This window comes from Zosterops lateralis, assembly GCF_965231275.1.
Source record: "Zosterops lateralis genome assembly, chromosome: 3".
Classification (NCBI taxonomy): Eukaryota; Metazoa; Chordata; class Aves; order Passeriformes; family Zosteropidae; genus Zosterops; species Zosterops lateralis.
In genome coordinates, this window is record NC_139764.1 from 7,723,070 (window position 1) to 7,747,712 (window position 24,643).

At 42.6% G+C, this 24,643-nt stretch overlaps 1 protein-coding gene across 4 annotated transcripts in view; it reads right to left on the reverse strand.

The window, feature by feature from the left end:
- Positions 1-1,696: 1,696 nt before the first annotated feature.
- The window catches only part of LOC310906812 (kinesin-like protein KIF16B), a 136,215-nt gene continuing 113,268 nt past the window's right edge, over positions 1,697-24,643 (reverse strand). For all 4 annotated transcript variants that reach the window (XM_083856344.1, XM_083856343.1, XM_083856346.1 and 1 more), the window contains 2 exons: positions 14,914-14,997; positions 1,697-3,081 (listed from right to left, as the gene is read on the reverse strand). In XM_083856344.1, the coding sequence (XP_083712470.1) occupies positions 2,923-3,081; positions 14,914-14,997 (243 nt within the window). In that variant the 3' untranslated portion in view covers positions 1,697-2,922. The remainder of the gene's footprint in view (positions 3,082-14,913; positions 14,998-24,643) is intronic.

Consider the following 24,643-nt stretch of genomic DNA (forward strand, 5'->3'; position numbering starts at 1 on the left):
TTTTTTTTTTTTTTTTTTTTTTTTTTTGTGCAATCCTATTGATGAAAAACTGCTGTAGGCTCAGCAAGGATATGAGCCAAGTGGTTTGGTGACTTTAATGGAGGCATGATTTCAGTTGCATGGGTAAGTGTGATAGCCCCATTATAGTAAAGTACATAAACACACGCTTTGCCTGAAATATATACATGATACTTAAGTTAGGTTTTACTTAAGGACATTTTTCAATTACTGAGGCACTTTGAAAAAAATCACCACCTATACCAGGCTTCAAAATAACTTTCACAATGCTGTTGGAAGTGTCAATATGTTGAAAATAAAATTAATGGATAATTTTAGAGCCTGAGGACATCTACAGAGAAATGCAATTGGAACATCTTTAAAATGGCTAGCAATTTCGACATGCATTTCAGCTTCTACTGAAAACTTCTCATGAAGTCTGGGTTTAAACACTCTAGGTTATAAACACTGGGTTTTTTACTGATGTAATTATTCAAAGATGCCTCCTAGCTTAGCTTGAGCTTGCCATCATTGATTAAACTCTGGATACCAGTGAAAGATGGGTAAGAAGGTGGGAAAAGCTGCTAGCCTGGGGTTGTGGTCCTAATCTCATGTTTACATTCCCAAGTCTGTAGCTTTTAACTTGATGACATTGTAAATAGAGTGATTAATAGACCTTTGTTATTTGCAATGTACACATTCAACAGTGCAGGTCAGATAAACTAGACAACATAAATTAACTACCTTATAGGCAGGTTTACACCACTGGAGCATCTGGTCCTCCCTGAATCAATTTGTACTGTAAACAGGAATCCAGTAAAAGTCTTCTTTTAAATTGAAGTGAAAAAAAAAATAATACTCAAAATTTTCACTTGACTTAACTCTTTATCAAGTTGAGTTTTCTTAAACAGGTTCTCCAAATCTGAAGTAACACAAAATACCTCTAGGAGTCCTGTTTGCTTTTGCCTTTTCATGACCAGCATTTACCATGTAGTGCCATGGAGATCTGCTCAGCACACGGGTAGTTCTTCAGGAAAGACAACTGCAGGAAATTGGTTCATCTGTGCAGCAGATAAAGCAGTTTACCATTTTTAGCCCTGCTAGGTCCTTTCATAGAAGCGGCACACAGGAAATAATGCTCTACAGTTACACAAAATTATTTTTCTGAAGACTCCAAGGCATTAATTCTTTATCATACTTATCTAAGGAAAACAGCTTAAGGACATTAAGCTATCTCTGCATGCCCTTGTCCCTCTCCAGCTTTCCTCCAGGCTCCCTGTAGGTATTGGAAGGAGATCTAGAAGGTCCTCCCAAGCCACCAAATTTGTCAGGTGTGATTTGTCTTTAGTGAAGGCAAAATACGAGCAGTAACCAAGTACCAAATTATTTACCATGAGCCTTAGCACAGTTTCCAAAAGGACCTGCTCTCTAATCTTGCCAGGCACCAAGGTAAGACTGACTGGCCTGTGGTTGCCTGGGTCTTCATTTCCCTTTTTAAAAATGAGGGTTATGTTTCTCCAGTCAGTGGGAACTTCACCAGAGTGCCATCACTTCTTAAAGATGATGGATAGTGCCTTAGACACTTCCTTGGCCAGTTTCCTCAGGACCATAGATGTATCATATTAAAAAACACTGCTGTTCCTATAATTTAGGTCATGAAATAAAAATACCACCAGTGTTGTTACTTTAGGTTTTAATAATAATTTTCAATGACGTGAAGTAGTTTGATTACCACAACCTACAAGTGGTCAGTGATGTCAACTCAGAAAAAATGCTTCACATACTGAACAAACGGCACACAAAACTTACCTTTCATTATGCATTTTAATAACTGGAAGTCATTCAATTCTGATTTTTATACAACCAATTATACATTAACATATACACATATTCAATTCCAGACACAGTGTATACATATTTTTGAATCTGCAGCAATATAAAATGAGTTCTACCTGTATATACATGTGCAAGTCTGAATAAGTCCTGAGTCATTTTAAAGTACTATTATTTAAATCCTGTAAATTTTAACCAATGCAAATAAACCTCGGGTTTTACAACTATTGTGAAGAAGCTATTTAAAACCCAATATATAGCACTTTGCATCAGCTTTATGCATAGCTAGGAGCTCTGTACAGTGCAGAGTTTCTGTTTACAGTCTGAATGATTACGAAATCTGAAAAGATGCTGACCACGTTATTCAGTAACTATTGCTTCCTTTGCTGCTTTATTAATGGTAAGTGATTTGTTCTGCCTCCAAACAACCAAGTGTGGACTCTGGCAGGGTTTAAATTATATTCTTTCTGCTGCATATATTTTTGTAAGCATTCAAGTTACTCAGGCCCTTTAATTCTTCTGAGAAAAACTGTACAATTATACAGTCAAACAGTTAAACAGTGTATCTGGAAGGGAAAGAAAATGAAACAACAGTGGAGTAGGATCATTACCTTAAATGTGACACTATGCTATAAAGAAACAAAGGATGGGATTCTTTAAGGGACAGCTTGGACAGAAACCAAAAGGCTGCTCAGAAACCCTCTGTCAGCATGACACACTGCCATGGTAAACATGAGATGCTCTGCAATGGCCAGAACAAACTATCCGAGCAAATGAGAAGGAAGCACTGCTGCCAAGAAGGGGATCCAAACTCATCATGAGAGTCAGAATCTTTGTACAGTATTAACAGACCAACTTAGACAAAAATGTCTGTATACTCCATGCCAGGAGAATGCAGGCACCAACTTGAGAGCTGGTAAAGGATACAGGTGAGCATGGGAGCGTAGCTGTCTCTAATTGGAGTTGTTTGGATGCAACTTTCCAGGTATGGAGGAGACACAGTATTTTTTTTTTCTCTCATTCCTCTCACACAGAAGTGAAGGCACCACTCCAACCACAGTCCTCCAGAGCATAAGGATTCTGGCCCAAAACTTAGCTGGTGCCATGGCTGCTGTAGTCAAACACGCCTTTCCTGAAGAAGGGTGAGAATTCACAGACGGTGTACTTTGACAACGTTAGCCCCACTTTATCAATGTTCAGTGGAGATGATGGAGACTTCAGCATTGCAGAGAAAAAGCTCCTGAGGTATTTCTGTGGAATGAAATGAAAAATGTCATAAGGTTTTCTCGATCGAATTGATTACGACCACTTTGAAAAATTATATCAACAGCAAAAAACCCAAGAAGACTTCCATGGGCTGTGAATAGTCTTTTCAATAACCATCAGCATTTAAATCCATTTATGAAACAGTCTACTGAAATGTCATATTAAGCTCAGGAAAAGCAGAAAAGAAGTATTTTCCACTTCTTTCTTATGCTCAGCTTGGCAACTCTTTTTTTTCTGTGGTTGTGTGATGTTTCCTGGTTTATTCCCCAGTCATGTAATGCTTTCTGCTAATTGTGGCAATACTAATACTATTGTCCAGCATTACCAAACACAGCAGGTGCAAACCTCAAATCCATTCTGCAGGAAATTTACTATATATGGACACAAAAGGACTTTAAAAATCTTTCCCTCATGAAGCTTCCACAATCCTTGCATTGATTGAGGTTTGTTTTGATGAAGGCTATCTGCAGAAAGTTTTGCATGAATTCCGTATTATGTCAGCACCTACCAATATCTTTTCACTGAGTTGCCCTCAAAATTTCCTTTTTTTTTTTTCTTAAGTCTTACTAATGAGAAGAAGCATATGGGAGACACTTCTTTCCCTTCTCATAAGTTAATATTCACCAACCACTGTGCAACTTGCAGTGACATTTGTACCCAGAGAAATTGGGGGATGTACATTAACACAGTTAGTTTTCACAAACCTGACAAAGCTTCCGTCATATTTGGGGTTCATTTAGAATGTCTTATTAACTTAAAAAAATAACTTTTGAACAAAACACTCTAGGTAAAAGGTTTGACCAGATAGATACTACAAATGCATCCAGTGTCACCCAAACACCTGCAAGGGAAATCTTGGAGCACAGGAATAAACTCCTTTTGTGTACCTCAGGCAGAAAGAGATAACATTCAAATCATTCATTAGTCTTGGATTCTGTAGGAAATATATTTGCAAGACAGAGAAGTACATTCTCCTCTGAAGAAGACAACATTTAGTTATTTGAATGCAGCAGCCTTGGGGTTATGGAAATGGTTTGTTCACGAAACTGTCCTAATTGTACACTCATTTCTCAAGAATTCCTCCAAACTATAACAACCTGCTATCTATTTAAGAAACCAGCTGTTTCAATATTACAGAAAGAAGGAAAACAAACAAACAGAAAAGCAAACAAAAGAAGCAGCTGAGACACAAACTATTCTCTTGGCAGAAACGGTGAAATTTTCTATTTCGTTCGGATCTGCCACAGGTGTTTTGATGTTCATGAAAAAAATTCACTACAGAAATGCCTGCAAGATGAACTGCAATAGACTAAGAGGTAATTTAAAGTGAGAAACAGAAAAACATTTTTCATAATTAGTTCTCAAAGGAGGGTTCTTTACAAGAAGTCCCAAACCAGTAACTCCTGAAGGATGAATATGGTAGAAAATCAAATGTAAAACATTGCATTCTATTAGCGTTTTAGCACTGTGCTGAAAAGTTACTGCAATAATTCTAGTTTATGACTTCCAAAGGCTCAAAGGTACCAAAATATCTCACTGGGCACATCACAAGACCTACTGCATTCACCTTGGTATGTATGGCCAGATAATTGACTGTCATGCCTTTTCTGTAAAGCCATTACTCATTGTTTTGGCATGATAGCTCCAATGGCAAAGTAAAAAAATCCCTCTGCTCTAAGCATACACTTATGTGACACACTACGAACAGCAGGTACACTTCTTTTCCACATCTGTGCTCCAGAGTTGATGAGTGAATAGCACAGGTTCTTTGAACACAAAATAGATCCTTGGGAAAATGGAAACAAGCAGACCCTACCAGATAACGATGGAATTAATTTTGTATGAAGGTTTCCTGCCATATGGCTTGACATTATGTGCTCTTCAACAACCACCTCTGAACAAATTAGCTCTCTTATAAAACCCAGATCTGTCTTTAACCCTGTTTGAAATGCTGATATGTTAATATAGCCCAGAGCTGCTGTGCCCTTGACACAAAGAAGCTGTTGCTTCATTGAAACACAGGCTGCTCTGCCCAAAGACATTGGCTGGGAGTGTTCCCCTGTAGTGAGGAAACAGTAAATGATGGCAGAAAGGCTCACTCACATCACAAGCACTGATCAAAGAGCTGGGGCAGGGCACTGCAGGGGAAGGTTGTTCTGTCCTGTTGGCTGCAATGGACAGCAAAGTGGAACAAAGTGACAGGGAAAATAGGAGGGTGATCCTTGCAACATATGGAAAGATGCTTCCCAAATTCAGATGTGTCAAAGAGAGGATGAGGGTCACAGGAAGCTGGGAGGGGGCCAGGAGCACATCAACACCAAGTGTCAGAAATGACCAAACATTCCTTAGAGATCCAGAGGGGATTCAGCATGGACTTTGTTGCAGCCCAGGAGGCCACCGCAAGCAGCTGGAGTAGGAGCAAGGCTGGATGACAGGATCTCCTCTGCCAGCACTCAGTTGACAGGAGGAGAGCTGTTTTCAAATCTTTTATATTAAAATCCATTTCCAGCAGCAGATACAATTTTTGTCTATTTACAGAACTCCTTTGATGTGTCCTTGAAAAAAAAATTCTTAGCAGAGACTGGCAAGCTCAAGATACCTTCATAGGTCCAAATTTTATACAAACTGATGATGTGATTTCCTACTGATAGCAACACTGTCCCTGGCATGCAAAGCACTGTGTAATAGCTACTAGGTTTGCACAATTACCTAGGAAAGAAAAAACTAGTTAACTGCCAAAATATTCCAGCACACTTGGTTTTATTACTCATTTTTGTTTGTTAGACTCTGGCCATTTGTTCTGGATTATTTAGTCTGGCAATCAGCGCTCCTCCAAATGCACTTTGGAGTTTCATTTCACTAACAGCATTTGACCTGCTACACTGCTGGTTTGCTGGAAAAAATCCTAATGATACGTTTGTAAATGTCTCGGCGTGAGGGCACAAGACCCTGGCACTGGAACAGAGACATGAAATGGGCAACTTACACATCGATCATGTTGGTTGCTCTGGCTAAACACACACTCAGGAACATCAGTTTTGAGAATGGAAATACTCTGCATGTACAAAGAAAGCCAGGTTAAAAACTAATCCAAAATAAGAAAAGCAGTGGTGTTTGCCCTCTCTGAAGGCAATCCAACCTTCAAGCCCTTTAACTAAAAATTTGTGACAGCTGAACCTGCAAGTTTTAACTTTGCAAATGAAATTAAACTGGAGAAAGTGGTGTATGAGGCCCAAAGACTTTTCTTTCTTTACCTAGTTGGAGTAGTTTTCCCTACCTTTTAATTATGTGAATTTCAAAATGGAAACCATTTAAAAAGCTTATTAAAAATCATTTTAATAGGGTTCACCTTTTTAGCAGTAGGCCAGTGTTCATCTTGTGCTCAATTCATCAGCACAACGAAGTCATTCTAACCATTTTTGCACTACTTCGTGATGTGGGGATTTCATAATTTTATACATTTTAATGTAAAGCCATAACTTAATTTAAAGTTATTAAAGTTACTACAATCAAAAAGCTTTCTAAAAATGTGAAAGTCGTCTTATCATCCTTTCAGTTGTGACATATTAAAGAGGAATTCAGTTCAGTGACATTGTTCTCCTAATCCATTACTAACAGTGATAGCCTCAGAGACCAATAGCAGAGCTTAGCAAGAATTGGATTTTTTCATTAAAATTTGGTGTGTTTAAAAACTCATCAACTCTGGTACTTTCAGAAAGTGAAAACACTTAGAGCTTTTGCTTTCATACTGCTATTTCTAGCAATTTCCTTTAAAAAGTCAGTGCTTAAAATACTTTAGAAGTTACATTTTAAAATTGGCATTAGAAATATCAGCTGCTAATATACGCCAGAGCTGAAAGCACCAGAAAGTTTAATAAGATAAACCTTACAAGGCTTTGGGCACTTTTTTAGACAATAGATTTTTTCTGTGAAACAATACCACCTTTTCAGGACCTACATGTCAATCTGACAGTCAAAAGCTCTACCACGAGGTCACAGAAGGTCATTGGTGACAGAGGCAGGACTAATTAACTTATTGCTCATCTAACTTCTAACATAGGCTCCCCTCTCCCTTTAATATAGTTCGTCCCAGCACCAATCACATAATTATTTCATTGACTAGTGTTAAATGCTGCAGGCTTTAAATCAGATCTTGATTTGAATTATCCATAGAGCAAAGTATACACAAGGATCACAGCTCTTTCTATAGGATACAAATCCGATTACCAAAAAAACCCCCAAAGCCAGACAGATTGAAGCAAATTCCCTGACTCTAAAAAATCACATTATGTTGTAATTAGGTATTTGCAAAGTCAGCTCTTCCCAAGAAAGGCTCTACCCCAAAGCAAGCAGAAAGGCACATTATTTGCTTCTAAACTGTGATCACAAAACCAAGGATCTATTTAAAAGACAAGGCATGCAAAGGGAGCAACTGGCATGCAGAAACGGGAGAGCATGTCCTCCTGCATTTCTCTACTAAAAAAAATTGTGTGTGCAAAGGAAAATCAACATCTGGAGATCCAGCTCCAAATTAACCAACTTTCTCTTATTTTCGACATTTCCATTGATGTGTTGAAAATAAGAAAATTACTTCCAAGGTGTTTTGCAAAATACCAAAACCTGCAGAAATGCCAGCTATTGTGTCTAACTACATGCTATAGCCAAAAAGAAAGCTGGGCTAAAATGGCACTGACAAGTGGTGGTGTCCCACAGAGACTTCAGGGTAGCAAAAGGCCCTGTCTAGGGACATGCTTTATACAGAACATGGTAAGAAAATATACAAGTTACCAAGAAAAATAGGATTCAAAATTTTCATTGGATCTGCTTCTTCCTTGTTGTGGTTTTTTTTTTTTTTTTTTGTTTTTTTTTTTTAACTGGGTAAGAAGAATTAAGACACTGTATAGGGAGATAAATTAGGATTGGAATGTGAAAGATGGAAACTCTTAGGAAAAGGGCTGCAAGCTAAGCCAGCTCTGCTTCATCCAGGACATGCACCACATCTCAATCACCATGCAGGAGTGGATTATCTGGGTCAGGCATGGAAGACAAGGACAGTCATCAGCCACAACATGAAATTTAATTTACAAACTGAGTTCCAAGGGAGCAGGTTTCCTTATGTGAAATATCCCAACAGTACATGCCAAGGCATATCCAAACTGTCCAAATGTGTTTTGGAGGCAGTGATCCCAGCAGGCTCCTCCTACAGACTGCAAGTATAGCTCTGCCCTGCAGGTCATAAGTCAGTTCACCACAGTTAAGCTTCCCCCTTTATGTCTTCCACTCAAACCATCTCCCCTTCCCTCTGGGCCTACCTAAGGCACAGGGAATTTTTCTCCCATTTGTTGCCTAAAAGATGGGAATGACAATATTTAAGAGAGACAGAAGACGTGGCCACAATGGGGAGGAGGGGGAAAAGGTGCAGTTTCCTGCAGTCTCTTAGCTGGGAGGCTTTGTCTTGGGTAGTGCAGAGATATTTTGAGACTTGACTAGGAGTCTTGACATACATTGCAAGATATTATAAAGCATAAAGTGTGAAGGAGAGATACCTTTGCCCAGAAGGTATCCAACTGCAGCAAGGCCTTTGGAAGACCATGGAGCAAGGAACCCAATGCTTGTGGGAATTGACTGTAGTAGAGATCCTTCTCTCATGACATGACAACCAAACCACTAAGAGTCCAGAACTGTGAAATATACAAACTCTCACAACTAGGGACAAAAGCCTGTGCCCTAGCACCGCTGCAGTAGATTGAGGAAGATGAGACAATGGGTGTAATGACAAGGAGGTTTTGAGTGTATGAAGACCTCGTACACCGCCCGACAGAAGGCCAAATGTCATCTGTGGAAACAGACCTGACAGAGCATATGTGGCAATTGGAATACAGGATTGCAAAGACTCATCAGAAACTCGGCAAGTAGCTTAGGGAGAACCCCTTTTGAGTTCTCTTTTCGTTTTTGTTCCTCAGCTCAAAGAGTTAAGAGTTTTGAGCTGCCTTGGGCTGAACTCCAAAGGTACCGTCCCCACAACACTCCTTTGGGCATGTTTAGAGGTACCTAAATGACTCTGGAACTAAGCAGGTAAGAATCAAGCTTCTTTAAGCAGCTAAATTGCACTAAAAAATACTGGAACTTACATTTTTAGCCTCTTGGGGAAGTCTTTCTGTTTTTCATGCACAGCATGATGTAGATTCCTTGAATCAGAGTTAGTTTCCTCCGGAGTTGTACAGGTGAAGCAGATTTTACCTCTACATCTCCAGAAGTGCTTGAGTGACACTAAAATTTAATTTTACCCAAGGTGGTACTGAAATTTACTTGAATTCATATACCTTTTTGAATTTTCTTAATGTGCAAGCATTCTAAGAGATGCCAGTTAGGATTCAAGGTGAAACTGCTCTCTCAGGTTTTCAAAACCCACAATATTCATTATAGCTATTTGGAGCATTTTTCTGTGCAAGTCTAATGGCAGGAGCACATTATGCTGAATTACTATTATGTCACATCAATTGAATTAACTTCTGAAGTCAGTCTACATCCCAAATTACAATCTTATTCTGCCTAAAAATTGTTTAAAATCCACGGGACTTATTATTTCTTAAATGTCTGCATGCTAAAAGCTTACATTTATTGGCTTTAGGCAGCTCCAATGAAAACTGAATTGCAGGCTGGCAAGGAAGCAAAAAAAAGGCAGCAAGGGCTATGATTTACAGGTGGTCTATCAGTGTGAGTCTTCTTTGGGAAGTGAATGGCCATACTGAAAAGAACCAAAACAGACCTGACAAGTGAAGGAAACCAATTTTTTCTCCACAGCATGAGTCAAAACAAGTCCTGTCAAAATTTATCTAGAAAGAACAACAGGATTGAACTTAGCATGCGTCCCTGGGCTGGCAGTGACAGTGTGCAATCTGCTGGAGTGGGCTTGGCAAACACCTACCAAACAACTTGACATCCCTCTGCTTCCTCTGGTGAAATCCCATGCTGGAGGATGATGATACACTTGCTTTGGAAAGGGGTAGCACCGAATTCAACCCAGTGCCCTTGGCTGAGCACACCTTTTATTCATCTGCCTACATCTGTATGGGCAGAGCCATTAATGGAGATTGCAATGAAGGCACACATCTTCAAAACTTGATTTGTGGGAGTATTTGGGAAATTTATTCCATCCTGACAGCAAAACACATCAGGATGTGGAGCTAAACTGGAGCTCAAACTATATGCTGTCCCATTTTCTAAACTTATTAAATCGCGATAAACATATCTCCTTATTTTCTGATACTCTGAAATATCTAAATAGGAACAGGAAAAATAAAAAGGCCTTCAAATCGAAAATCCTATTTAATTATTTGGTTGTAATGGAGATAAACATTTGATGACAAAAGGTCATTTTTGAGGTAGGGACCTGAAGCTATACACCTAAACAAAGAAACATCAGAATTCTTCTAAAGAGATACATATATTATGCCAAGTTATCTCTAGTAAACACTGCAGACCCGCGATTTTTAATCAGGCCCAGAGTTTAAGCCAAATGAGACCACACTTACCATTCCTTTTTCATCCAGTAGCCTGTTGAACCAGAGCTTAAAATTAACTCATCCAGGAAATAACCTCAGGCTATTGTTCCTTCTAAATGACCATCTTTATCACCTGTTTCTATTACAAGAATAATGTCTTGCATTGTTGTGGGCTAGCTGAAGGTCTCCAGCATTTAATCAAAGTAACTTTTTATTGGTACTGCTTCAAGGGCTGATCTGTGCAAAGTTCTGCTTCTTTGTATCTAGTGACTGTAACCAATAAGTAAAATTAACTTCATTTACTCATTTCTTGAAGCCAACAAGGTTTCACACAAGAAGCAGAACCACCCAAAAAAAGATTAAATGCTTTGCTGTTGAGAACTGTTGCAACTCCTCCTTGAGAGTTGATGTTTCAAAACCTAAGTTAGAAAATGATCTATGACATGGATTTCATATAACTGATACATAACAATATGGCCCAGCCACACATGCTCTTCTCTTGTCTTTGTGGATGCCTCTATGCTTTTTCCTTCCTTGATCCCACTGCATCCCTATTCCTCTAGTGAGAAACTAAAGCCCTCACTTCAAGATATTGCATTCTGTAGCTCAGACTATGGATATGAAACAAGCCTCTCCAGGATTATCAAACACCAACACTGGCAGCAGTTTGCTTTTGCACCAGCAGTGCTACTGGTGTGCATTCACACTTCTGAAAAAAGAGAAGAGTTTCCTTTTATTTTCCAACAAGTATCAAACGTATTCTGAATGTGTTCTGAAGTCCATCTTACCTCGATTCTGCTAAGAACACTATTTACCACCACACTGTCAGAGGCAAACATTCATTCTTCAAGAGCAAGGCTGGTGAGCAGCTGCATAAAGCTCCTTTTAGAAAGCTTTGGCATTAGGGGTGTTGTAAGCTGATGCCTGTGTCTCATGATTTCCTTTTAGTAATCACTTTGAACAAACATGCATACAGTAGCTTTGAAAGGTCTTTGTGACTAGTGTCAGTCAGGAAAAAAATCGAACAGAAGTTCTAACCCCACTTGATAGGATTTTTGCAATATAAACATCAAGTCACCTATAACTAGCATAGGTTCTCTCAGTTAAATATATTTAGGAATGGGGCAGTGAAACAAAGACTTGTGGGGAGCACTAATGAAGGCTATACTGAATATTCAGGTGATGAATAATCTAAAATCTCAGTAAAATGTTTCTATCCTCATGACTTCAAGGAAAACCTCAAGGTCTGAGGCCGATTCAAACATTCTGTTTGTTCAAATTCGTTGACAAACCTTTTGAGGGTTTTTTTCCTTCTCAGATCTTTCTATTGCTGGCTTCCACCAAGGTGTTAATTCAAAAACTAGTAAGACAAATAAGAAGACTCAGTCCAAGTCCAAGAAAAAGGTGCTATTTCTGCTATTTCACCTTTTCCTTAAGAATCAGATTCCTGGAGCCATCTCAGCATAATGTTACTTTTAAAGGGGAAACACAGCATGGCAAAATTTAGAGCCTTGCTGAAAAAAAAACCAAACCCTACAAATCATCACCTCCAAAGGAAGCCAAGTGAAAATGCAAACTCAAAACTAAACAAAGGATTTGACTTCTAAGTTAATCTAATTTTGGAAGGTTAATTTTGGCTGAAGGTAACAGCAATATTTCAGCCAGTTCAGTGTCTACAATACTTTCCCCAGACAGTTCTACAGATTGAACAGCAAAATTGAATTATGCAGCTCATTCAAGATTTATTTCTGCCTCTTGCATTAACACCTATCATTGAAATCCTCATCGGCAGACATCAGGAAGTGAGGAGGTTAAGGACAATTATATTATTAATTTTAAATAAATTGAGCGTGTCTATCTTTTAAAGAGGTTCAAAGTGCCAAGACAAAAGAAGAGCAGAGGCAATGCCAGGAAGATGCATCTGCTTCTACAGAACTCGACATAGGCTCATATTACCTTACTGTTAATGGGTTGACTTTCATTCCCTGAGCTCTGTAAGTGGCAGCAAAACACTACACATGACTACTGCTGACTGCTGAGCTTTATTTCTAGATCACAGAATATTCTGATTTGGAAGGGACCCACAAGGATCAAGTCCAACTCTTAATGGAAAGGCCAGTCTGGGGATGGAACCCTTCCCTTAACCTTGGTGCTACCAGCACCACATTAACCAACCCAAAAACCCCACCAGGGATTTTGCTTGCTTCTCCCTTTGCTGTCTGCAAACGAACCTGAGGAAATGCAGCCCTGAGAACAGGGAAGAGGAAACAGGGAACAGAGACAAGGAGACAGACTAAGGCTTGCGAGAGCTTTTGCTTTCCTTTAAGCAACAACCTGTTTGGATTTTGTTGGCATAATAGTTGTTTTTCCCTAAACACATTGGTGACACAGCAAGAGCAGGAAAGAACTTCTAGTGACTCCATGAATGCAAGGCTTCTGACCAAAGAGTGAAGAAACACAGCTCAATCTGCTATGCCAGCTTAGGCTCCTGCCCAGTTTCTCTGGCTGCACAATGGGAAAACAGAGCTAAAAATAATCTTCATCACTACAATGAAGCATGAGTCTAAGAGAAGAAGAAAAAAGAATAGTCAGGGGAATGATATGATACAGAAAGACAGCATCCATAGAAGTTAGGATATCAGGAAAATTTCTTTTTAGTGTCATTCACAAACCTAGAAATGTACCAAGGAATAAAATATACTTTGCAGTTAAAACAGAAATAGATACATTCACTGACTCAAGTATGTCTTGTGGCAAGTACTTCCTTTTTACAAAGCTTTTCCTTAAAAAAATATGACAAATGAATATACATCACCTGAATGACACTTTAAAAAAGGATCCTATATTCTTACCTACTGATTTCTATTTGCAAAAAAGTACAGATACACACTAACTTCAGTTCATTAACTTTATTCAAAAGAACTCTTGGCTGCTTCATTTAAGGTGGATTTAATCAAGCAAGGTTGGCTCTGAAGTGAAATTACAATCTTTAACTGCAAAACAATTAATTTAGGGTTTTGCCTTGCAACAGGTCCCTGATGAAAAGCTAAATTGATAGATTGCAATAGAGTATTTCGGGTAGATAATTTTAAATACAATTTAGATGCTTTCTCTTAAGATGTATAGGTAAAAACTTGCCCATTATTTTCCACAGCTCTATGACAATGTCAAATAAAATTCAAAAGGCTTGATACCAACAAACCCCAAAGCAAAAGTGTTTATAGTGCAACTAGATGTCTAGTTAACTAGATTAAGGGATTAAATTTTTTATTGGTACAAAAATATACAAATTGAGTATTAGACTGGAATATGGGCATGCCTTTATGCTATCTATCGAGGATGTGAAAGAAAAAAAAAATCATTTTCTGCTTCATGTAAGACAGTCTCACATAGGGAATCAGTGGGAGGATGTTTTGTTAGTAGGTCAAAGAAAAGGTGAAGTGTGTAGAAAAAATTCAAACCACCTAAGAAAAGATTCCAGTCATAAGCAATCTACTTTTATATTAGTTTCTCTAAAGTTCTACCTAATGCCATTTTAGCTCTACAAAGAATATAATCCTTAATGACTTGCACAATCAAATAATCCCCATGTTGCTACAATATAGTTGCAGGGTGGACAGTTTAGTCTTTGATCATGCCTCTTCTTCTTTCCCAAAATCCCACCTCCTGCCCCTGGGCTGCAGTAAAACATGCATTAACATAGAAATATAAAGACCTAATGTGTGATAGGAGTTCAAAATCATGCAACCACCGAGCTCTGAAGAACTACCAAAATAACTCAGAATCCTCAAACTCATTAACCTTGTCAACAACAAAATTAATTTTTAAAATTAATGGAAAGAAAAAGACTATGTTCACAAAGCTGGCTTATGAAATAAAACTCAAAGATGCCTACATATCACTTTACTTCTGTCATGAGATATTTGGATATACTATGATAAAATAGTAAATCTCTAACTAACAGATTGCATTTAAAGTATTTTTTTTTATTCTTGTCTTGCACAGAGACCAGCTGTCTACAGTGAACATTTACCTCACTTACCACCTTTCCTCTTAAATAAATCTATCTCCTATGAACATCTCTACGAGCTCCTTTTTTTTCCTAGACTAGGAGCAATTTCATTTTTAAGAGATGTTTCCTTCCTTTGCAATGTACTGCTGCCATCTCCTGTGTTAAACAAGGCAGCAAGTAACTTGATACTTACAAACAGGCTATTTAATGTTGATTAATGTGGGAATGGTTTCTGTTGGTCAAGCAGGGAGTATTCCAACTCAAACACACAGCAGAAGCCTGTTAAAAAGTTTGTATTACCTCTAAGTGACACCGCCGTTCTGCAATCACTCGCTCATCCTTGTTTCCAAAGAGCTTCTTTGGAGGGAATTCTAAAGTGGCAACCTGGAAGACATCAAAGGATGGATCAGCATCAGAAGTGACAGGCTCAAATGAGAAAATTCTGTTTAAACTACAAAGCAATTATGAAGAAACTGCCAAATATTCATGAGCTACACTATATGCTATTAGTAAATATCACATTATACATTTCTACTGAGGTTATAGCGACCTGCTCTGTAGTATTGCTAAGATAACAACGCATTTTGTCACTAGAGACTGACTGGAAGAAAATTTAGGAATTGGACTGCTACTGTTTGCCCACATAAATATTAAAAATTTGCAATCCAAATGGGATGTGATAGTATCAAATAGGAAGGAAGAACAATTTCTGAAGGAAAGTGTATCTCAAAAGACTGCACTTAGTCTCTTAAAATCTGTGGTCTCCAACTGTACGGTAGTGTAATTTGTTTGGTTTTACTCATGCTCTATCATAAATATAAGAGCATAGGATCTAAGAACTACCACTGAAGTCATGCTCTGGGAGATGCATTCTGGACTCCAGCCAACACCTGACTTGAAGCTTTTGTTGTGCCCTGTACTACCACTTCTTGTAACTCAGCTGTAGCTCAATGCCATTAAAACGTGTGTCCATGCTGGAAGCTGACAGCTTTATTTCTGAAGAGAATTCACACATGCAGGCAAAATCCTGCTTTATCACACTGAAAATGAGAACAAGGGCACAACTGCTAAAAACAACTATTCAGATTTCTACTTTTAGTTTTTCCAGAGAGGGGTTTAAAACTATCTCCTCATTTCTTTCACCATCCTATGGGGGAAGGGGGTGGGGAGAGAAGACAAAGAGAGAGAGAGAAGGAGGGAGGGAACTGCCTCCCCTTTTTTATATCAATAAATAAAATACTTCAACTAATTAAAGCCAGCTATATCTGGAAAATACACGAAAGACTCAAGAGCTGGTAACAAGTACCACTGAACTTGGTCTGCTAAGCCATTGCTGGGAACAGTGCAGGAGAAAGCAGATCCTCTCTATGGGGTTGCAGGATTTTTGTTTAAAAGTTTCATTATAAGTTTAGTACAGTTTTAGTTACCCTAGATGGGCCCCCTGTCTTGGAATTCCTTTCTTATCAGAAGTTGATAAAGGTTTCTATGCCTTCTCTGGTTTTTGCCCAGAGACTGTTCCCTATTGGTCCTTTCCCCGTGATGTTCCCTGCTCATCCTTCCCAATCGATTTTTTTCCTCTGTCCATCACTGCAGTTCTTATTTCCAAGGTTCAGGAGATCAGGCCAGCGGTTGGCAGATGCCCCAGGGACCCCTCCCCAAGTTACCTTTGATTTGTTACTAGTTATGTAACCCAGTTGGCATTTGTTGCTCTGCTTTGTTTTATTGGTTTAGAGCTTGTATCCACCCCTTGAGCTTGTCCTGGACAAACCGCCCCTGCAGCCCAGGTGTGGTGTCTCTCCTGAGGCATTGGGCCTGAGGTGAGGGGTTCCCCTGTGTTCCCCAATAAACCTTTGTTCCCTGAACCTCCGAGAGTCCCCTCTTTCATTTATACCACAGCTATGGCAGTGAAGGTCGGAGTACTGCAGAGCCAAGAACCCACACATCGGTTCTGTTGAGGCGTATCAGAGCTGACTTGGTGGTCCAGCCGAACATCAGGCTGACCAGAGAGAGATACGCACACCAACAGATTGCCGTGCCATCATGGGGCCTGCAGGCACCTTTTGGCATCACTGTGGCGTGGGGGCTGAGACAGAGGCCCGAAGAAAGCTCAGACCCTGTGACCCAGAAGTCTTCTGAGAGGATGTCGCATTGCTGCGTCCCGGGACTTTCGGCACTTCACGCGCCGCCGGCAGTCGCTCAGAAAGCGCCCCTGGTGGACAAAGAGAGCAGCTCCTAATTCCCAGAGGAGTCCCTTTGGCCCGTGGTTGCCCCAGCAACGTCGTCCCGGTGTCCCCAGGGCGTGGTGAGTAATTTCCTCAAAAGGGGAGATACCCACCATCAGGCTTGGTTAAGCCTCAGGAATCATAGGTTGCGCAACCCCTGGAGGAGGAGGGGAGCTCAGAGGCCCTTCCCCAGGAACAGGAGCCCACAGGGGATTTGACTGTGTTGTGAGTGTTGCTGGGAGGGGTGGTGGAAAAGTAACATCTAGTCGGCATGGGAAACAAATTAAACACCGCCCAGAAAGGTTTTCAAAAGTTTAATTGAAGTTTTAATTGTTGCCAAAGTTAAATACTCTAAAAGAGAATTAAAAAGATTTGTTAGATATCTTTTTTTGCACTTCCCAGATGTCAATTTTGACCAAGTTAGCAGCATTTTGTTTTGGAAAAATGTTGGTAAAAAATTTGAACAGTTGGCGAAGTCGGGAGATTTGTGTGCTTCAAAATTTGCATTTTGGCCGTGGCAGATAAAAGCCGCTTTAAAAGAGATCAGAGGAATGCAGGAAAACAAAGGCGCATCCTCTCAAAGCAGTTCCCCAGTTCTTTCCTCCCACCACGCTTCTCCCAAGTCCCCAAAACCCCCACCAGGAATTCTCAAAAGCGCAGTGACCCCCCCAGGGTCCCCCAGCCCGGGCGCTTTTAGGATTCCGAAGTCCCTCTGCTCCAGCAGTCACGGCCAGACTGCTTGGAGTTCCCAGGGCAGCCTGGCTGGCCAGGATGCCCAAACTTCCCCCGACATCCCCCGCCTTTCCCCAGCTAACAAACCCAGACTTTGCTTCTTGTTTGCTGAGGAAGAACAGCCTCCGACAGCGCCCCCCGGGGCCGGCAGCGAAAACGGCTGCGGAAATTCGCAGGAGGGTGATGGCATTGTGCAGTGCCGACCCTCTCCCTCTTTGGTACACAGAGAAAAGTACTCTGAAAATAGCGCCAGCCACGCGGTGCAGTCATCCTTCCTTTGTTCATTCCCCCACCCCCCTTCTTGCTCCCAGAACTCCTTTCCCTCCCCTCCCACTAACCCTTTCCTTTCCCCGCCTCCTCCTTTCCCCCAAGGCTTGCCCCTGCCCCTTCTGCCGCCCCCGATGAGCCCGAGGTCGGGCGTTCTCCCCCTGCACGGCACGGCCCCGGCCCCCCCTCTTCCGCCGCCACTGCCACTGCCGAGCCCGGGACGGAGCCTTCTCCCCCCGTGCAGTGCGGGCGCGGCACCGGCCCCGTCCCAGCCCCTCCTCCCGCCCTACTCCGCTCCTGGTGACGCCGCTCTCCCAACCGCACCCCCTCTGGAAGCCACCTCCCCGGGATCACAGCCACTTCAGCCGCCCTTGCTGCAAGCAGGCCGGAGGCCGCTCCTGGCAGACGGCTGGAATCCCAGAGCTCACTGCGAAGCTGCAGCTGCCGCAGCACCTGCAGCTGCTGCCGCAGCTGGGAACCCAGAGTGGGGGGGATCAGAAGCCCGGGGTTGTAAACCCAAGTGCAGTCCCTACCACCACCCTGTTTTCACACCGTTGGAATTGGGGGCAGGGAACAGTTGTCGCCACCTGGAGGGCTTCGTCACAATCACTGGTCAAGGATCTCATGAAAGCCCTGAAAGAATATGGGCGAGATAGCCCATATTTTGAAGGATTGTTGTTTTCCTCTCTTGCCGGGATGACGGTTGTCCCATCTGACCTAAGGCAGCTTTTCAAGTGTCTCTCAAGCAAAATAGAGTTTTTGCTATGGGAGATCACTTGGGAAGACCTGCTCAAGGACGCCCTCCCAGGCCTGTTAGGAGATCCTACCACAGCCACTGATAATGCAGGCAACCCACTCACCCTCGACCACCTGATGGGCGAGGGTGATTGGAAATTAGCCACGAATCAGGCCACCGATATTCCCCAAAATGTCCTCGAATTTGTGGCTGAACAAGCCTGCAAAGCTTTTTTAAAAATGCAGCCGTCTGGGCCCTTACAATATTTCTTAGAAATTTTTCAGGAACCACAAGAATCTTTTGTTAAGTTTGTGGAACGGGTCGCAGCAGCAGTTGAACAACAGGTGGTTGGAGAAGAAAGACAGAAAGAAGTAATCCAGCAGATAGCATTCTCCAATGCAAACGAGGAGTGCCAAGCTGCCATAAACCTCGTGCCCAGAAAGTCAGGCACAATACCTCCACTCAAAGAGATGCTTCAGGCTGTGAGTGCTACCGTCCCGCTGCCACACAGGAGACCAGCCCTGAAAGAAGGAAAAACACACCCAAGAAACACCAATACTGCTGTGGAAACACCAAAAACCCAGAAGACACCGAGAACATCAGAGCCACACAAAAAAACCATTCCTGCACGGATGGATGGCCCGTGTTTTCTCTGTGGACAAAACAGTCATTGGATCAACCAGTGTCCATTGAAGGGGCACTTTGACTGTTTTTTAAAAGAAAGGGGGATTGAGGGGAGCGGGAACACAAAGAACACCAGAGAGCCAAAAAACTGAGTGGGGATCGCGGAACTGCCCAGCGTGAAGATCCCAATTGGGCAGCCCAGATAACCCAGGGAAAAAAGAAGTCATCTAAACCAGATTTGTCTCTTTCTTCACAGGACCTGACAGAACAAGGGAAACCGAGGCACATAATATTGCCTGAGCCAACGGGATCCTTGACAACGACGGACAGGTATGAGCCCTTTAGGCTCCAGTTGGCAGAGCCTCTTCACCTGTGGGACAGTAAGTGGCAAACAGCCATGGTCTCAAAGGAACCCGGCATGTGGTACATGGTGGAGACAAAATTTGTTGTCATCGGAGACTGTAAGTTCACCCTCCCAGACATAAAGATCGCCCCTGGGACGATAAAAACTGACCCAGAGCAATTTGTTGTATGGCTGCGCAGTGAAAACCCACCCACCTTTTCACCAAAGGGGCAGATAATTGCCCAAGCCATCCCTTCCATGGAAGGGCTTGTCGTAAAAGCAAGTCCAGAAGACAGTGCCACGGAGAATGGCGAAGGAGAAAGCGACAAAGACACCACTGTCGCTGTGGTGAAAAAGATAGGCTCCAACAGGCCGCAAGATTACTGTAAGCTTTCCGTGGGTGGGGAATCCAAACTCCTTGAAGGAGTCTGGGACATAGCCGCTGATGTGATGGCCATTCCAGAAAGTTTGTGGCCGTCACATTGGGAATTGCAAGACATAGTCAAACACGTAAATGGTATTGGAGGTTTGCAAGTGGCAAAACAGTCAAAGAAAGCAGTGACAACTGAAGGGCCGAAAGGGCAATTGGCTACTCTACGCCCTTTCGTTCTGGATTTTGATGCACCCCTGTGGGGAAGAGATTTGATGCCCCAATGTGGGGGGGTCACAATTAGCATTCCTGACCCTCCAAAGGTTTTTCAGGCAGCGGTCACTGAAGAGCACCCTACCCAAAAACTGAATTGGCTGACAAATGAACCAGTCTGGGTAGAGCAGTGGCCGCTCTCAAAACAGAAATTAAAGGCGCTCAACGACCTCGTGGAAGAGCAGCTGAAAAAGGGCCACATTGAGGAGACCACTTCACTGTGGAACTCTCCAGTGTTTGTCATTCAGAAAGGAGATAAGACCAAGTGGCGGCTCCTTCACAACCTCTGCAAAATTAATGAAGTAATTGAAGACATGGGACCCCTTCAACCAGGGATGCCCGCCCCAAGCATGCTCCCCGAAAATTGGAATTTGACTGTCATTGATTTAAAAGATTTTTTTTCCACATTCCTCTCCACCCTGACAATGCCCCACGCTTTGCTTTCTTACTGCCCACCTTAACCAAGAAGCCCCATGAAAGAGGTATCAGTGGAGAGTTCTTCCTCAAGGTCTGAAAAATTCACCTGTGATTTGCCAATGGTATGTCTCTTCCCTGCTCGCGCCCGTCTGGGCAGCCGTGCCCCAAGCCATCATCCAGCATTACATGGATGATGTGTTGATTTCTGCACCGATGGACAACCTGCTGATGCACACGCTCGACCTCACAGTGTCTTCACTGGTTGCTGCAGGATTTGAGCTGCAAGAGTCCAAGATTCAAAAGATACCACCCTGGAAGTACCTGGGGCTGGAAATCGGTCAGAGGACCATTGTTCCTCAAAAATTGGCAATCAAGACCCAAATTCGGACTCTTGCAGATGTCCACCAGCTGTGTGGAGCTTTGAACTGGGTCAGACCTTGGCTGGGTCTCTCTACCAAAGACCTGGCCCCCCTTTTTGATTTGTTGAAAGGGGGAGAGGGGCTGAGTTCCCCCAGGACCCTCACCCCAGAGGCCAAAATTGTGCTCGAGAACATTCAATACACATTGTCCACCAGACAGGCCAACAGATGTAAGCCTGACCTGTCTTTTCGTTTTATCATCTTAGGAAAGCTGCCACACCTCCATGATCTTCCAATGGGACAGCAAAACCCTCCAACAATCGAGGAAGGTCCAAGGCAAAGAAGATCCTCTCTCTATTATAGAGTGGGTCTTTCTGAGCCACCACAGATCCAAAAGGATGACAAAGCCACAAGAACTGATGGCTGATCCGATTCGGAAAGCCACAGTTCACCTTCGAGAACTGGCCGGCCATGACTTCAAGTGCATTCAAATTAAATGCGGGCCAAATTACAAAAGCAATGCTAGAGCACCTGCTTCAAGAGAATGAAGCACTGCAGTTTGCCCTAGATAACTACCCTGGCCAAATTTCTGTTCATCGGCCTGTCCACAAAATTTTTAATTCGGATGCCCAATTCCAATTAGAGTTAAAAAGTGTCCAGAGCAAAGAGCCTCTAAATGCTCGAACTGTTTTCACTGACGCGTCCGGAAAATCCCACAGATCAGTCATGACTTGGCGGGACCCTCTTACTCAGTGGTGGGAATCAGACATTGTTGAGGTGGAAAGATTGCCTCAAGTCGCTGAGTTGGCTGCAGTTGTTAGAGCATTTGAGACGTTCCCTGGACCTTTCAATTTAGTAACAGATTCAAGTTATGTTGCAGGGATAGTTTCTAGAGCGGAGCATCCCATCCTGCAGGAAATACCCAACATCGCCCTCTTTCAGTTGCTTTCTAAGCTTGTCAAGCTGATTACCCACAGAAAGCAACCCTTTTATGTGATGCACACCAGATCACACACAAGAGCTCCCGGGGTTCGTAGCAGAAGGAAACAGGAGAGCTGATGCTCTCGCTGCCCCTGTTGAGGTGACCCCGCTGCCAAATCATTTTGAGCAAGCCAGAATCAGCCACCAGCTCCGCCATCAAAACGCACCAGGTCTGGTCCGGCAGTTTCACTTAAACCCACAACCAGGCCAAAGCGATTGTGACTGGCTGTCCACAATGTCACAGGTATGCCATCCCATCCATGCCCACAGGCGTAAATCCCCGTGGTTTGTCCAGCTGTGAAGTGTGGCAGACAGACATCACACACTTTGCCCCCTTTGGGAAGCAGAAGTACGTGCACGTCTCTGTGGACACGTTCTCGGGAGCTGTTTTCGCTTCTGCCCACACAGGGGAGAAGGCTGGAGATGCTATCAAACATCCCATCCAGGCTTTCTCTGTCCTGGGCATCCCAAAGTCCCTGAAGACCAACAACGGGCCATCGTACAAATCCAGGGAATTCTGCAGCTTCCTGCAGCAATGGGGAGTGGAACACAAAACTGGCATTCCCCACTCCCTGACAGGTCAGGCAATTGTAGAAAGGACTCATCAGAACCTCAAAAGAGTCCTCAGCCAGCAACAACCAATCCTCAAGATCGAACCACCATCTGTTAGATTAGCCCGTGCCTTGTTCACTTTGAACTTTCTTAACTGTTCCTTCGAGACCATGAACCCGCCGGTGACAAGGCACTTTCGTGGGAGCTCACAGTTAGAGCCCCATGAAAGGCCAAAGGTCCTTGTCAAAGATCCAGAAACTTTGAGGACACAGGGCCCTCATGATTTGGTCACTTGGGGGCACAGGTACGCTTGCGTCTCCACTCCCCCCGGCCTGCGGTCGATCCCCTCCCGTAATGTGAGACCCTATGTCCCCAAGGCTTCAGAGACAAAAGTACCCCAGGTTACTGTGGCCTCCTGGAGAAGGAGGAAAAATGAGGAGGAAAAAACAAGTCTAGAGGCAAGTCCTCTTTGCCCAGTTACTCTTCCCTCCTGGGTTTTCTGGCATGAAGATGAAGTGGAAGAGCTGTTTCCTCCAGTTGAACGTTTTCAGTGGTTGTTTAATTGACCCCTTTTCTCTGAGTTACAGAACCGCAGTCCCGGTGACCAGCATGGAAGTCCGCAGCAAAACAGGACTGTTGGTTCTGTTCATCATTTTAATTGTAGACTTTGTTTTTAGTGTAGTAAAAAACCTGCTCGTGAATGTAATCTTCTCCACTACCATCCCCTCTGTGCATCCCGTGGAGCCCACCACCAGACTCTGTCTCCAGCAGTGAATGCAACTCAGAAGTCTATACTCCAGAACCTTAGTAAATGAAAAAAGAAAAAAAAAGAAAGAAAAAAAAGGGGGGAGGTATGGGGTTGCAGGATTTTTGTTTAAAAGTTTCATTATAAATTTAGTACAGTTTTAGTTACCCTAGATGGCCCTCTGTCTTGGAATTTTTTCTTATCGAAAGTTGATAAAGGTTTCTATGCTGTCTCTGGTTTTTGCCCAGAGACTGTTCCCTATTGGTCCTTTCCCCATGATGTTCCCTGCTCATCCTTCCCAATCGATTTTTTTCCTCTGTCCATCACTGTAGTTCTTATCTCCAAGGTTCAGGAGATCAGGCCAGCGGTTGGCAGATGCCCCAGGGACCCCTCCCCAAGTTACCTTTGATTTGTTACTAGTTATGTAACCCAGTTGGCATTTGTTGCTCTGCTTTGTTTTATTGATTTAGAGCTTGTATCCACCCCTTGAGCTTGTCCTGGACAAACCGCCCCCGCAGCCCAGGTGTGGTGTCTCTCCTGAGGCATTGGGCCTGAGGTGAGGGGTTCCCCTGTGTTCCCCAATAAACCTTTGTTCCCCGAACCTCTGAGAGTCCCCTCTTTCATTTACACCACAGCTGTGGCAGTGAAGGTTGGAGTGCTGCAGAGCCAAGAACCCACACATCAGTTCTGTTGAGGGGTATCAGAGCTGACCGGGTGGTCCAGCTGAACATCAGGCTGACCAAAGAGAGATAGGAAAACCAACACCTCTCCTCATATTTTGAGTTTGCACTTGAAGGTAAATCAAACCTATTTTTTCCCCAGCACTCACATCATGAGATAGAATAACACAACCTCCCACTGGCATTGCTGGAGTTGTTTTGCAGGTGAAATCCCTGTGTAAAACTGCCTCTTGCATTAATTCCCCAGGCTGTTTGATGATATTGAACCAATAAAAAAGATGCATCATTTTCTATTGTATCAGTACATACAAGACTGTAGAGAATTTATGGCTCGTTACAAGGAGCAGACATATACTGATTTCAATGAGGAGCTCCATTATTAACATTGAATGTAAACATTTTTAAAATACAGAGGAATTCTGCAATGCAAATAATTTATTCCCACTCTCTGCTTCAACTCCAACTTCAATAATTTTAAAGAAATGTCTAGACATCTTAAAATGATAAAAGTGATGTGGGGCACCAGAGGAGATGGAAGAGATGTCTGCTCTCCATCAGTCTTGCCAGTATGTCCCAGTTATATTCCTCAAACTTCTCCAACTACATTCTTCTCAATGTGCCTGCTTCCTCATGTTGGCAGGACAAACAGTACACAACCAAACAGTATCATATAATAATGTCCTGGGGACTTATTCTCACTGCATTGCTCAGTTCTTCACCTACACACAA